Raw genomic sequence first — 15,228 nt, 5'->3', positions numbered from 1 at the left:
CGGCTCAGTAGGCTAATCCTCTGCCTAGTGGCGCCAGCACACGGGGTTCTAGTCCCAGTCGGGGCGCCGGATTCTGTCCCGGTTGCCCCTCTTCCAGGCCAGCTCTCTGCTGTGGCCCGGGAGTGCAGTGGAGGATGGCCCAAGTGCTTGGGCCCTGCACCCCATGGGAGACCAGGAGAAGCACCTGGCTCCTGCCATCGGATCAGCGCGTGAGCCGGCCGCAGCGGCCATTGGAGGGTTAACCAACGGCAAAGGAAGACCTTTCTCTCTGTTTCTCTCTCTCTCACTGTCCACTCTGCCTGTCAAAAAAAAAATTAAAAAAAAAATTAAAAAAAAAAACAGGTAAGCAGACAGAAAATGTTATATATTTATACAATATATGCTCCTCTTAAATAAAAATGAATTATTGCTACATGCAAGAACTTGAGTCTCAAATCACTGAGTGCAAGAAGGTGCAAAAATGTGCATACTGTATGATTTTATTTATATAAAATCCCGAGATGCAAACCATCTTTAGAAACAAAGTAGATCAATGGTTGGTTGCCTGGAGACTGGCACTGTAATGATGAATAACCTTGAAGTTACACTTTCATGTATATTCATACAAAATTTCTGGGTTGAAAGCATAGATCAGGTATGATTTATTCTGACTACCTCTTTATCCACTTTTGCCAAGTCTCCTAAAACAGCCAAACAAATAGCTCATTTATTCTTCTATCTAGGTAAGTCTTATTTTGCTTCTTCTGAAACTTTCTTTGAGCCTTTATGTAGCCACATCAACCTATGGACATTAAGTGTGTTGGCCTGATGTAGAGAAAAGATCACCCAGTTAGGGTTAACTGGATTTACAGAACAAACACAATCATCAAGCTAATTTAATTATCTTGATTGATTTTTGAGGGGGGGCTTGGTAGACACAGACCAACCTATGTCTCTATCACCATCACATTATTATCATTATTGTATTTAGTAATAGATGTAATCATTTACAAAATGTCTAATGTAGTGTCGGAACTGACCCTGACACTTATATTATCTCATTTAATCCTAAAATGTACATAGTAGCCACCCTTCCATAGGTGGAGACAGGGATATTCAGAGCTAAGAATGGCAGGATTTGAGTCTGAAATCAGATCTGCCCATGTCAAATCTTTTCCCAATAAGCTATACTGCTTATCATTTGTAGAGGACTCTACAAGATCAGTGAGGCTTGTGACTACATCCTTTGTGGCGGTAGTAGGAATTTAGTGAGGGATAAGATCCGGAATTCAAGGATGGAAAAACTCATTTATTCAGGTAATCAACAAAGGATTATTGAATACCAACTATATTTTGAGAGTTATCTTAGGTTGTAGGGAAATAGTAGCGCACAACTGCTAGATTTACGTTTCAATACTGTTACTATCATATTTAATTGGGAACAAAAGACAATTCTTTAGATTTATTGAAGTACAGCTTATTAAAATAGTACCTTCATTAAATTATCATAAATTTGGATTATTTTCCTCAGAGTATAAGCATTTGATGATACTCTATAAAATACATAAATCTTTAGTGCTTTTTGCCAGCTAATTTTAGTTTTTTATTTTGTTTTGTTTTTAAGGGTTATTTATTCAAAAGGCAGAGTTACATAGAGAGCAAGACAGACAGAGACAGAGACAGAGACAGAGAAATTCCATCCAATGGTTCACTCCTCAGATGGCCGAAATGGCCAGGGCTAGGCCAAGCTGAAGTTGGCAGCCTGAACTCCATCTGGTCTCCCAAGTGGGTGGCAGGGGCTTAAGCACTTGGGCTATCTTCTGGTGCCTTCCCAGGCACATTAGCAGAGAAGCGGAGCAGACAGGACTCCACCCAGTGCCCATATGGGATGTCGGCATTGCAAGCAGCAGCTTGACTCACTGCACCACAACACCGGCCCCTAATTTCAGTTTTAATAAAAAGTTATCTGGCTCCTTGAGGAACTCAAGGCTGATCATTCAGTGGACATAGCAGATACCCTGACCACAAATTCCTTTTTAGGGCAACTAGAACAGATGTCACTTGAATAGGGTGGAGGCGATTCATTCTGTATGCCTGTGCAATGTGTATTTCCTTCTAATCACACGCAGCACAGTGCAGGTTTCACAACACAAGAAAGGGGTGTTCCTTTACCTTCAGTTCAAACAAACATTAGCTAATTTAATCTAGGAATACATATTTTACAGCTCAGTTTGTTCCCAAAAAATGGATTTAAGATAACTAATTCCTGGGGGCCGGCACAGTGGCATAGCAGGTAAAGCTGCTGCCTGTGATGCCAGCATCCCATATGGGTGCCAGTACGAATCCCGGCTGCTCCACTTCCAATCTAGCTCTCTGCTATGGCCTGGGAAAGCAGTAGAAGATGGCCCAAGTCCTTGGACCCCTGCACTTGCATTGGAGACCTGGAGGAGGCTCCTGTCTCCTGGCTTTAGATAGGCACAGCTCCGGCTATTAGGGCCAACTGGGGAGTAAACCAGTGGATGGAAGATTTCTCTTTCTCTCTCTGCCTCTCCTACTCTCTGTAACTCTTTCAAGTAAGTAACAATAATAAAAAAAGATAACTAATTCTTATTATTTAAAAGTATTTGGCTAGGTGCTTCAGGATATACAAATATGAATAAGATCTAGCCCCTAATATCAAGGAGTCTGACTTTGATGTTTATGTAAGAAGCTGGTAATAAGATTAAATGAGGGGCCGGTGCCGTGGCATAGCGGGTAAAGCCGCCGTCTGCAGTGCCAGCATCCCACATGGGTGTCAGTTCGAGTCCTGGCTGCTCTACTTCTGATCCAGCTCTCTGTCATGGCCTAGGAAAGCACTGGAGGATGTCCCAAGTTCTTGGGCCCCTGCACCCACATGGAGACCTGGAGGAAGCTCCTGGCTTCTGGGTTCGGATCAGCACAGCTCCAGTCATTGCAGCCATCTGGGGAGTAAACCAGGAAATGGAAGTCTGCCTGTCTGTCTGTCTCTCTCTCTTCCTCTCTACCTCTGCCACTCTGTGGCTCTGCCTTCCAAATAAATAAATATTTAAAAAAAAAAGATTAAATGAGCCATTGGAGGCTGGCTAGGAACCTAATAACATATATTATTTCTACCAAGATCCATAAAGCTAACTTTCATTCTTTTTTTAAGAGAGATTTATTTATTTGAAAGGCAGAATGACAGAGAGAGAAGGAGACACAGAAAGATCTTCAATCTACTGGTTCACTTCCCAAATGACCACAAGGGTCAGGTCCAGATCAGACCTAAGCCAGGAACCAAGAACTCCATCCTGGTCTCCCACATGGGATGCAGGGGCCCAAGTACTTGGGTCATTTTCTGCTGCTTCCCCAGGCACATTAGCAGGAAGCTGGATGTGGAGTGGAGCCAGCAGGACTTGAACCAGTGCTCCAATATGGGATGCTGGCACGGCATGCTTAACCTGCCATGCTGCAATGCCAGTCCTACTTCTAGTCTTCAGGAATACCTATTGCTTATAAGCTGGAGACCTTCATTTACCTTATTCATAAGCCAAATTTAATGTTAATCAAGAGGGCACTCTTTCTCTTTTAGACTTGAAATGGCAAATGTGAAGGATTTGACTTCCTACCCAAACAAGAAAAGGTGACAAAGACTAACCAAGTGTTCAGAAAAACACACTAAAAGTCTACTAAATACATTTCCCCAGTTGTTCTTCCCATCTCCTGAACAATCACTAAATCACTGCAATAAGCTAGCTCTGTGAATGCTGCCCCCTTTTCTAGGTCATAAGCTGACTAAAAGCAGGAACCCCAGCTTCCTTGTCTTCATGTAACAGCACAGAGTTGCACTGCAAATGCTAGGTATTTATTCAAGTTCTAATCCAAAAAAGAGTAGTCACTCTCTACCTCTCACTCATGAGGCTGATGGTGCTTGCCTCCCACTGTCTCAGAGAATGCAACATTTCAAAGGGGAAAGCTGGCCAGGACTAGCAATGTCAACAACTACATTCATAAGCAGAATCCAGGCCACAGCAAGACAGAATATTAAAATACTCAACTCTGATGCAACCAAAATGTTAAAGATTTCATAGAACATTCTTTGTATGTTTCTACAAACGAGAAATAGTGTTATTCTTTTCTTAACAAACCTGCTTCAGGTGCTTCTTCAGTAAGTGTCTTAGAGTCAAAAATATTAAGCCTCTTCCCCTTGAATAAATTTTTTCTAATACTAAAAAGAGAAAAAACATATCTTAGTGGAATATTTATAAAATATCAACAAAAATGTTTATAAGAAAAAATTTTACATGAAATATTCTATGTAGAAATTTAAAACAATTCCATTGACACACTAGACATTTTAGCTAAACTGCCACATGGTTAGAAGACTCATAAGTAAAACAGGAAACAGTGCACTTGAATTTCTGCTTCACAATACCACAAACCAGTTAAAGCACTTTACTTTTCTAAACACCTAAAGGAAAAGATTAATTTAAATTGCCCTAATTTTTTTATCTCTTTCATATTCAGGTTTTAGAAAGCTCAATCTGGAAAGCTGTAAAATATGCTAAAGTAGAAGCCATTGAAACTTAACATTTGTCTTTAAAATCTAAAAACACTGTAATGATTAATTACAAATTATAAAAAGTAATAAAAATTGATAGATAAAGTACTGTATTTTTAATTACTCAAATTAATGTCAGAGAGTTAATAGATAACTTTTCTTGGATATAATTCAATCAACTGCTTTATACATCAATTCGCTTATTTATTTGAACAAATACAAGGGTACTACAAAAGTTTGTGAGGGGTTCCAAGATGGCAGAATAGCGACAGGGTGGTCTGATTTAGGCTAAGCAAAATTAATATAAAAGAAGTGGAGAAAGCGTACTCTCAGGGTAAAGCCGCAGGGGAAGCTGCAGTGGGAGGTCCTGCAAAAGCACTAGAAACAGCCTGGACCTGTGTGGAAGCTGCAGATAAGGAGCAAGGAGCAATAAAACAAAAAACACAGCAGCTTGGATCTGGGGTAAAAAGTGCCAGCCCTGGCAAAACAGGTGAGATAGGATGGGCCTGCACTGCTGTTGATACAGCTGGCAGGAGAGCTTAGTGAACTACACTGTTTTTGAGTCCTGCCCAAGGCAACCGGGTGACTGCTCACTACTTCGGGGGAGGGGGGCGGGGTGGGAGATGCGGTGTCTTTCTCTCTCTCCCTTTCTCCCCCCTGCAACAGTGACCTGCAGCCAGCTGTGGAAGGTTGGTAGCATTTTTGGATATAACCAAGTAGCAGCTGCTCCAGCTTTTGAGCATGCATCCAGCAACTACTGAGGTCACCCTCCCCCCAGTCAGCTGGGGCAACCACGGCAGTTCAAAAGCAGCCGACAGGGATGGTCATCTGTGGGACCCTCCTATGCACCCAGCATAATTGTGAAGCGAGCTGCGCTGAGGCTGGCGCTGAAACCATTTATGATGAAAATTTTAAGCAAATTGGGTATAGAAGGAACATTCCTCAACACAATCAAAGCAATTTTTAACAAACCCACAGCCAGCATCCTACTGAATGGGGAAAGATTGGAGGCATTCCCAGTAAGACCGGGAACCAGACAAGGATGTCCACTCTCACCATTGCTGTTTAACATAGCCTTGAAAATTTTAGTCAGAGCCACCAGGCAAGAAAAAGAAATCAAAGATATAAATAGGGAAGGAAGAAGTCAAACTATCCCTATTTGCTGATGATGTACATGACTCTATATATAGGGAATCCCAAAGACTCCACAAAGAGAAAACTGGAACTCATAAAGAGTTTGGAACTCATAAAAGTAGCAGCATATAAAATCAATATACAAAAATCAATAGCCGTTGTATATACAGAAAATACCATAGCTGAGAAAGAACTTCTAAGATCAATCTCATTCATAATATCTACAAAAAAATTTAAATACCTTGCAATAAATTTAACCAAAGGATGTCAAATATCTCTATGATGAAAATTATAAAACATTAAAGAAATAGGGGCCAGCGCCGTGGATCACTCGGTTAATCCTCTGCCTGCAGCACCAGCGTCCCATATGGGCGCCGGGTTCTAGTCCCGGTTGTTCCTCTTCCAGTCCAGCTCTCTGCTGTGGCTTGGGAGGGCAGTGGAGGATGGCCCATGTGCTTGGGCCCCTGCACCACATGGGAGACCAGAAGAAGCACCTGGCTTCTGGCTTCGGATAGGCGCAGCGGCGGCTGTGGCGGCCATTTGGGGAGTGAACCAACAGAAGGAAGACCTTTCTCTCTGTCTCTCTCTCACTGCCTGTAACTCTACCTGTCAAATAAATAAATAATAATAAAAAATTAAAGAAACAGAAGATATAAAAAAGTGGAAAAATGTTCCATGTTTGTGGACTGGAAGAATCAACATCATCAAAATGTCCATACTACCAAAAGCAATTTATAGATTCAATGCAATCCCAATAAAAATATCAACAACATTCTTCTCAGATCTAGGATAAATGATGCGAAGATTCATATGGAAAACCAGAGACCCCAAATAGCTAAAGCATCTTAAAAAATAAAAACAAAGCTGGAAGCATCAAAATATCAGACCTCAAGACATACTACAGGGCAGTTATAATCAAAACAGCCTGGTACTGGCACAAAAACAGACGTATAGACCAATGGAGCGGAATAGAAATTACAGAAATTAATCCACATATAATCAACTTATCTTTGACAAAGGAGCAAAAAATCAACCTCTGGAGCCAACACAGTCTCCTCAACAAATGGTGCTGGGAAAATTGGATTTCTGCAGGCAGAAGTATGAAACAAGATCCCTTCTTTACACCTTACAGAAACCTAAATTTACGATGTGATACTATCAAATTGCTAGAGAACTCTGGGGAAACCCTATAAGACACTGACATAGGGAAAGACTTCTTGGAAAAGACCTCAGTAGCACAGGCAATCAAATTAACAAGTGGAATTACACCAAACTGAGAAGCTTCTGCATTGCAAAAGAAACACTCAGCAAAATGAAGAGGCAACTGACAGAATGGGAGAAAATATTTAAAAACTATGCAACTGATAAAAGACTGATCTCTAGTATCTATAAAGACCTCAAGCAAGTCAACAACTACAAAACAAACAATCTAGTCAAGAAATGGGCAAAGGACCTGAACAGACATTTTTCAAGAGAGGAAATCTAAATGGCCAATAGACACATGAGAAAATGCTCAGGATCATTAGCCATCAGGGAAATGCAAATCAAAATCACAATGTTTCACCTCATCTCCCTTAGAATGGCTCACGTACAGAAATCAACAAATGACAAATGCTGGCAAGGATGTGAGGAGAAGGGTACCCTAATTCAATGTTGGTGGGAATATAAACTGGTACAGCCACTATGGAAGATAGTATGGAGATACCTCAGAAAGCTGAATATAGGGGCCAGCACTGTGGTGTAGTGGGTAAAGCTGCTGCCTGCAGTGCCAGCATCCCATATGGGTGCTGGTTCAAGTCCCAGCTGCTCCACTTCCAATCCAGCTCTGTGCTATGGCCTGGGAAAGCAGTGGAAGATGGCCCAAGTCCTTGGGCCCCTGCACTTGGGTGGGAGACCTGGAAGCAGCTCTTGGCTTCTGAATGGCCCAGCTCTAGCCGTTGCGGCCAATTAGGGAGTGAACCAGCGGATGGAGGCCCTCTCTCTCTCTGCCTCTCCTTCTCTCTGTGTAACTCTTTCAAATAAAATAAATAAATATTAAAAAAAAAAAAAAAAAAACAGAAAGCTGAAATATAGACCTACCATATGACCCAGCCATCCCACTCCTGGGAATTTATCCAAAGGAAATGAAATCAGCATATGAAAGAGCAATCTATACCCCCATGTTCATTTCGGCTGAATTTACAACAGTTAAGATATGGAATCAAACCAGATGTCCATCAGCTGAAGACTGGATTAAAAAAAAAATTATGGTATATATACACTATGGATTACTACACAGCAGAAAAAAATGAAATCCTATCACTTGAAACAAAATGGAAGCATCTAGAAACCATTATACTTAGTGAAATAAGCCAGTCACAAAAAGACAAATACCATATGGTCACTCTGATCTGTGGTAACTAATGCCAGACTTAAAAGGTAATCTATAGGAGCGAAACTAATACCTTGAGATACAATGATTTTGAACAGCCCTTGCCTTGACTGTAGAGCAACAATGTTTTTCTTGTTTGTTTTTGTTCCTTTTCTTTTTTGTTCATGCTATTCGGTGAACTCTCTATATAGTATAGGGTTAATCTTATGAGTATAAAATTTGGGGAGTGAACCAATGGAAGGAAGACCTTTCTCTCTGTCTCTCCCTCTCACTGTCTGTAACTCTCTCAAATAAAAAATTAAAAAAAAATTAACTGAAAATTGATCTCTGTAAAAAAAAAAAAAAATTGAATGAATGGGGCTGTCACTGTGGTGCAGCAGATTATCACCCTGGCCTGAAGCACCGGCATCCCATATGGGCGCCAATTTGCATCCCGGCTGCTCCACTTTTGATCCAGCTCTCTGCTATGGCCTGGGAAAGTAGTAGAAGATGGCTCAAGTCCTTGGGCCCCTGCATCCATGTGGGAGACCCAGAAGAAGCTCCTGGCTCCTGGCTTCAGATTGGTGCAGCTCTGGCCTTTGTGGTCAATCGGGGAGTGAACCAGTGGATAGAGGACCTCTCTCTCTCTCTCTCTCTCTGTGTAACTCTGACTTTCAAATAAATAAATAAATCTTTTTAAAAAAATAAGAATGGTGGAAAAAGCTGCTATAATCCAAAAGTTGTACTTTGGAAATTTATATTTATTAAATAAAAGTTAAAAAAAAAAAGAACGGTAAAGGAAGAGGAAGGAGGAAGAAAGGAGGGAATATGGGTGGGAGGGAGGAAGGGAGGGAAAGGAAAAGAATCACTGTGTTCTCAAATTTGCATGTATTAAATACATAAAGTTGTATTCTTTAAACAAAATTTTTAAAAAATGCAAAAAAAAGAGTTCATGGTAATGGAATTAAAAGATGAGTTTATTTTGTTGGAAAAAAATTTTGAAATCCATGCATATGAGTATAATCACAGGTTAAAACCCAATCTATAAACTGTAGATTCTTCCATGGATCAAAATTTTTTCTGCTAAAGGAAACTAGAAAAAGTGAAAATTCAGGGAAAGTAATCTCAAGTCACGTAAGTTCTTCTTCAGCAGGTCTCCAAGTATTTGTTAACAAAGGCCTTTGTGCTCCAGAACCATCCTCAGTGCTTTGCATCCTTTTCTCTCTTCAGTATTTGATGGATATTTGGGAAACAGACTGATGGAAGCTCCTGTGTCCCAGTCACAGAATTAGTTAATGGCAGTGCCAAGACTCTGGGGGAGGCCAGCGTGACTCCTAAGCTAGCAGTCTGTGACTCAGGCCCCTCAGCTTCTAATAGAAGGTGTCAGTTTAGGTCTGGATTTTCTCGGGCTGTCCCCAATCCTACCTAAGTCATAAGATGAACAACTTGTTATTTCTTCATTGCTTCCCCCTTAGTCCCCTGTGGTTAGATTTTTTTTTTAATATTTTATTTATTTATTTGAGAGGTAGGGCCACTGACAGAGAGAGGGACAGAGAGAAAGGCCCTCAATCCACCAGCTCACTCCCCAGATGGTCGCAATGACCAGAGCTGGGCTAATCTGAGCCAGGAGCTGGGCTAATCTGAGCCAGGAGCCAGGAACTTCTTCCGGGTCTCCCACACAGGTGCTGGTGTCCAAGCACTTGGGGCATCCTCCACTACATTCCCAGGCCATAGCAGAGAGCTGGATTGGAAGAGGAGCAGCCGGGACACACACCGGTCCCCACATGGACCAGTGTGTGCAGGCTACAGCATTAGCATGCTGAGCCACAGTACTGGCTCCCTGTTTTTTTTTTTTTTTTTTTTTTTATTTTTTATTTTTTATTTATTTATTTATTTATTTTTTTGACAGGCAGAGTGGACAGTGAGAGAGAAAGACAGAGAGAAAGGTCTTCCTTTGCCATTGGTTCACCCTCCAATGGCTGCCGCGGCCGGCGCGCTGCGGCCGGCGCACCGCGCTGATCCGATGGCAGGAGCCAGGAGCCAGGTGCTTTTCCTGGTCTCCCATGGGGTGCAGGGCCCAAGCACCTGGGCCATCCTCCACTGCACTCCCTGGCCACAGCAGAGAGCTGGCCTGGAAGAGGGGCAACCGGGACAGAATCCGGCTCCCCAACCGGGACTAGAATCCGGTGTGCCGGCGCCGCTAGGCGGAGGATTAGCCTAGTGAGCCACGGCGCCGGCCTCCCTGTGGTTTTAAACTGTGATCATAAGCACAGAAACCTCTCTTTAGCTTCTCCCTTGCTGCTTCCTAATTTTTAATGGCAGCTAATAGCATCAGAAGCCAGGTTACAACATGGCATTTTCAAGAAGTCACATGCAATTATGGTAAGAAGACAGAATCAGCTAAATATGCTTGAGGATTAACTGATTCAATTAAATGGTCTTAAGTAAAACCCTAAGTACATTTTCTATTTTATTTGATAATACATCATAGGTAATAAGTCATTTTAACTTAGTTATTCAAATAATAATCTAAAGTCATTATAACCTCCTGAATGTCCTGTGTCGATTGTTGTCAACCTTTTCCAATCATCCTGTACAAATCTGTAATTTAACACCCAGAAAGAGCGAAGTCATGCTCCTGAGATGATGCTTAAAAAAAAAAAAAAAACCACAATGCACTGAAAATACTCCGATTATAAGCATATCCTCTTCCTAATGACAAGATCTGGTTCCTCCACCCCAATCACATTTTTTGGGCTTACAGTAAAAAAAGAACAGAAACTTCACATAAATACAGAACAACTTCTAATTATAAAGTAACTATGTAAGGCATGGTTTAGCATTTTTAAGGTATGAGGAAAGATGATCATTTATAGTGATATAAAGGGTAAATAAATATTCAGTGTTACAAACATATTCAGAATGAAAAATAATGCTTCTTATAAAAATGTTCAATTGTTCAGAATTCAGTCAGTTTTATTTATTCTAAATCAGCGTACCACTATTTAGCAGGCACAGATGTGAGGCAGGGCCCATATAAAAAAAATGCAGAACTGTTAAATTCAGAACACTTTCCTGCTCCAGGAAATAGTCCATGGAGAGTATGGAGACAGATGTCAATGCTCAGGTACCTATCAGCAATGATATGTACACACAGTAAGTTGATCTACAGGTAACATTCAAACGAAGTACACAAACAAAACAACACACTGCAAAGCCTGAGTACCTTTTTCTAAGATCAGTAGTCTTCTGGTCAAGGGAACTGTCAGATCCTTCGTCAAACTGAATCTGATGCTCTGGTCTTATATGAACTCTAGCTGTAGCAGGTCTGGCAACTTTCATATCTGAAATTATGTTCCTGAAACTGAAATAATAAAAAGGTCAAGTGCATTAAAAATGTTAGCTAAGGACAGTAATAAACTTTCTTAAATTGCAGACTCATATTACTTAATTCTTATTGTACTTTTATGTGCTCAAACAGAACAGGTTTAAATTTTTTAAAAAATGACTTATTAACATTCACATACCAGAGATCATTAGGATTTTTTTTAAAAAGATTTATTTGTTTGAAAGTCAGAGTTACACAGAGAGGAGAGGCAGAGAGAGAGAAGTCTTCCATCCAATGGTCCACTCCCCAGTTGGCCGCAGTGGCCAGAGCTCTGCTGACCTGAAGCCAGGAACCAGCAGCTTTCTCTAGGTCTCCCCCATGGGTGCAGGGGCCCAAGCACTTGGCCATCTTCCATTGCTTTCCCAGGCCATAGCAGAGAGCTGGATCAGAAGTGGAGCATCCAGGTCTCAAAGAAGCACCCATATAGGATGCTGGAGCCTCAGGTCAGGGCATTAACCTGCTGTGCCACAGTGCCGGCCCTGACCATTAGAATTTATGTTCTTCAGGTCTTAATTTAAAACATAAATTGAGGGCCAGAGTTGTGTAGTAGTGAGTTAAGCTGTAGTGTGCAATGCTAGCATCCTATTCCGATGCTGATTCGAGTGCCAGTAGCTCCACTTCTAACCTAGCTTCCTGCTAATGTGCCTGGGAAGATAGAAGAAAATGTTCCAAGTATATGGGACTCTGCCACCCGCATGGGAGACTGAGATGGACTTCCTGGCTCCTGGTTTCAGTCTGGCCCAGCCTTTGCTATTATGGCCCTTTGGAGAGTGAACCAGCAGATGGTTCTCTCTCTTCCTTTCTGTCACTCTGCCTTTGGGGAAAAAAAATGTCTTGAACTGGATGGAGCTTATTTTTTTTTTTTTTTTTTTTTTTTTGACAGGCAGAGTGGACAGTGAGAGAGAGAGACAGAGAGAAAGGTCTTCCTTTGCCGTTGGTTCACCCTCCAATGGCCGCTGCGGCCGGCTCACGCGCTGATCCGATGGCAGGAGTCAGGTACTTATCCTGGTCTCCCATGGGGTGCAGGGCCCAAGGACCTGGGCCATCCTCCACTGCACTCCCTGGCCACAGCAGAGAGCTGGCCTGGAAGAGGGGCAACCGGGACAGAATCCGGCACCCCGACCAGGACTAGAACCCGGTGTGCCGGCGCCGCAAGGCAGAGGATTAGCCTAGTGAGCCACGGTGCCGGCCTGGATGGAGCTTATTAAAAAAACAAAACCTAAGTTGTCATTATGAAAAATTATTTGCCAGTGCCGCGGCTCAATAGGCTAATCCTCTACCTAGTGGCGCTGGGACACCTGGTTCTGTCCCGGTTGCCCCTCTTCCAGGCCAGCTCTCTGCTGTGGCCCGGGAGTGCAGTGGAGGATGGCCCAAGTGCTTGGGCCCTGCACCCCATGGGAGACCAGGAGAAGCACCTGGCTCCTGCCTTCGGATCAGTGCGGTGCGCCAGCCGCAGTGCGCCGGCCGTGGCGGCCACTGGAGGGTGAACCAACGGCAAAAGGAAGACCTTTCTCTCTGTCTCTCTCTCTCACTATCCACTCTGCCTGTCAAAAAAAAAAAAAAAAGAAAAAGAAAAATTATCAAACAACCAGAGAAGCTGATAGGAAAGCCAATCATTATCTGTGTATCACCTAGATTCCTCACTAAACTAAAATAAAATCTAGCCACACTTACCTGTTGCCTTACATTTGTTCAACACAAACAAAATGAGTCACTGAACTGACGCTTCAGCTACCTATATGTTTTCCTTTAAAGATTTACTTATTTTTGTTTAAAATGCAGAGTTACAGAGAGAGAAAGAGAGGGAGAGAGATTCTATTTGTTGGTTCACTCCCCAAATAGTGGCATCAGTCAGAGCTGGGCCAGGCCAAAGCCAGGAGCCTGGAAATCCATTCTGTTCTCCTACATGGGTGGCAAGGGTTGAAGTACTCGGGCCATCTCCCACTGCTTTTGTTAGGCCATTAGCAGGTAGCTGGATTGGAATGGAGCAGTAGACTTGAACAGGTGCCCACATGGGACACTGGCATTGCAGGCAGCAGCTTAACCTGCTACACCACAATGCTGGCCCCTCTATGTTTTCTTTTAGCTTCCTGAGGTAAATCTAGCACAAACACTCATTGGGAAGGACTGATCTGGATTACTCTCCAAAGTAGTGCCACCATTTTTTACATTTGGGCAGCAAATGTATAGCACAATGTAACTTAATATAACCTGGTAGAATTGAGTGGTAAACAGTGCATCTGGAAAAATGTTAGCTCACACACAGGAACAAAAGGAAAAAGAGAAGTAAACGGGCTTAGAGATTACCATAGTGTGTATAAAACCAGGATTTTAGGGGCAAGTGATGTGGCATAGCAGGTAAAGCCACCGCCTGCAGTGGCAGCATTCCATATGGGCACAAGTTCAAGTCCCGGCTACTCCACTTCTGATCCAGCTCTCTGCTATGGCCTTGGAAAGCAGTAGAAGATGGCCCAAGTCTTTGGGTCCCTGCACCCACGTGGGAGACTCAGAAGGAGCTCCTGGCTCCAGGCTTTGGATCAGCCCAGCTCTGGCCATTGTGGCCATTTGGGGGAATGAATGACCGGATAGAAGACTTTCTTTTTCTCTCTGCCTCTGCCTCTCTGTAACTCTGCCTTTTAAATAAATAAATAAATCTTAACAAAAATAAATAAATAAATAAATAAAAAATACAAGCAGGATTTTATCTAACCAAAAAAATTAATCTTCTCAAAATGGCTATCATGTTGTTTCTTACTTATTTTTAATAATAATTACTTAATCTAACATTTCTTTTTTGAGGACAAGAAGTTGTAACACTTCCTAAAACAAGTTTAACCATTTGATTGATCTTTTTAAAGCTATTATCTTGGGGCCGGCGCTGTGGTGTAGCAGGTAGAGCCGCTGTCTGCGGTGCCAGCATCCCATATAGGCACGGGTTTGAGTCCCAGTTGCTCCACTTCCTATCTAGCCCTCTGTTAATGCCTGGGAAAGCAGTAGAAGATGGCCCAAGTCCTTGGGCCCCTGTCCCCACGTGGGAGACCTGGAAGAAGCTCTTGCCTCCGAACCGGTGCAGCTCTGGCCATCGCAGCCACCTGGGGAGTGAGCCAGAGGATGGAATACCCCTCCCTATCCCTCTCTCTCTCTGATGAAAGACCCCCTCCCTCCCTCCCGCTCTCTCTCTCTCTGCCTCTGCTTCTCTGTAACTCTGCCTTTCACATCAATACATAAAATCCTAAAAAAAAAAAAAGCTATAATCTTACTTAAGATACAAGTTTTTTTAAAAATCAAATGGCTAAAATTCCATTTATGAAGTACATTATATATAAATGTACATATTATGTATACCACTGACAAGAAATCACCTATCTTGAGATGTAAATCTTACAGACAACACTCTGTGATTCACTGACCTAATTTTAGGCCTCTGTCGGTCCTTCTGTGCCCACGAGGCTTCCTCATGCTGCTGGAGCTGCCTGAGCAGGTCTGACTTGGTCTTCTGCTTGTCAAAAGGGAGAGAATCTGCCACAGCAGTCGCAGCTGCCACCAACTCAGGACTCAGAGGCTTATCTCTGAAAGAGATAATTAGCAAAGGCTTATTACTGTGTTGTACCATTGCCACAGATGAAAAAGGGTTGATTGCATGATTTTGTTTACTTCGCATGTTTTAAATTTTCCATAAGAAAAAGCTTTTAAAAAACTACTCCCAAGTAAATTGGAGTAAGTTAATAGAAAATAATCCAGAAATAAAAAAAAGATTTATAACTTTTCAACCCTCTTTGAATTGCCATCTTTTTAAATATTCATAACTTTTCATATAAG

The 15,228-nt window shown here is 42.3% G+C and overlaps 1 protein-coding gene across 2 annotated transcripts in view; it reads right to left on the bottom strand.

Annotated features, from left to right (window-relative positions):
• The window catches only part of MRPS31 (mitochondrial ribosomal protein S31), a 59,077-nt gene that overhangs the window by 37,985 nt on the left and 5,864 nt on the right, over positions 1–15,228 (bottom strand). For both annotated transcript variants that reach the window (XM_070048957.1, XM_070048956.1), the window contains exons 3-5: positions 14,820–14,978; positions 11,248–11,385; positions 4,125–4,204 (exon numbers count right to left, since the gene is read on the bottom strand). In XM_070048957.1, coding sequence (XP_069905058.1) covers positions 4,125–4,204; positions 11,248–11,385; positions 14,820–14,978 — 377 coding nt within the window. The remainder of the gene's footprint in view (positions 1–4,124; positions 4,205–11,247; positions 11,386–14,819; positions 14,979–15,228) is intronic.

This window comes from Oryctolagus cuniculus, chromosome 9 (genome assembly GCF_964237555.1).
Source record: "Oryctolagus cuniculus chromosome 9, mOryCun1.1, whole genome shotgun sequence".
Taxonomy (NCBI): domain Eukaryota; kingdom Metazoa; phylum Chordata; class Mammalia; order Lagomorpha; family Leporidae; genus Oryctolagus; species Oryctolagus cuniculus.
This window is presented reverse-complemented; position numbering and strand designations above follow the sequence as displayed.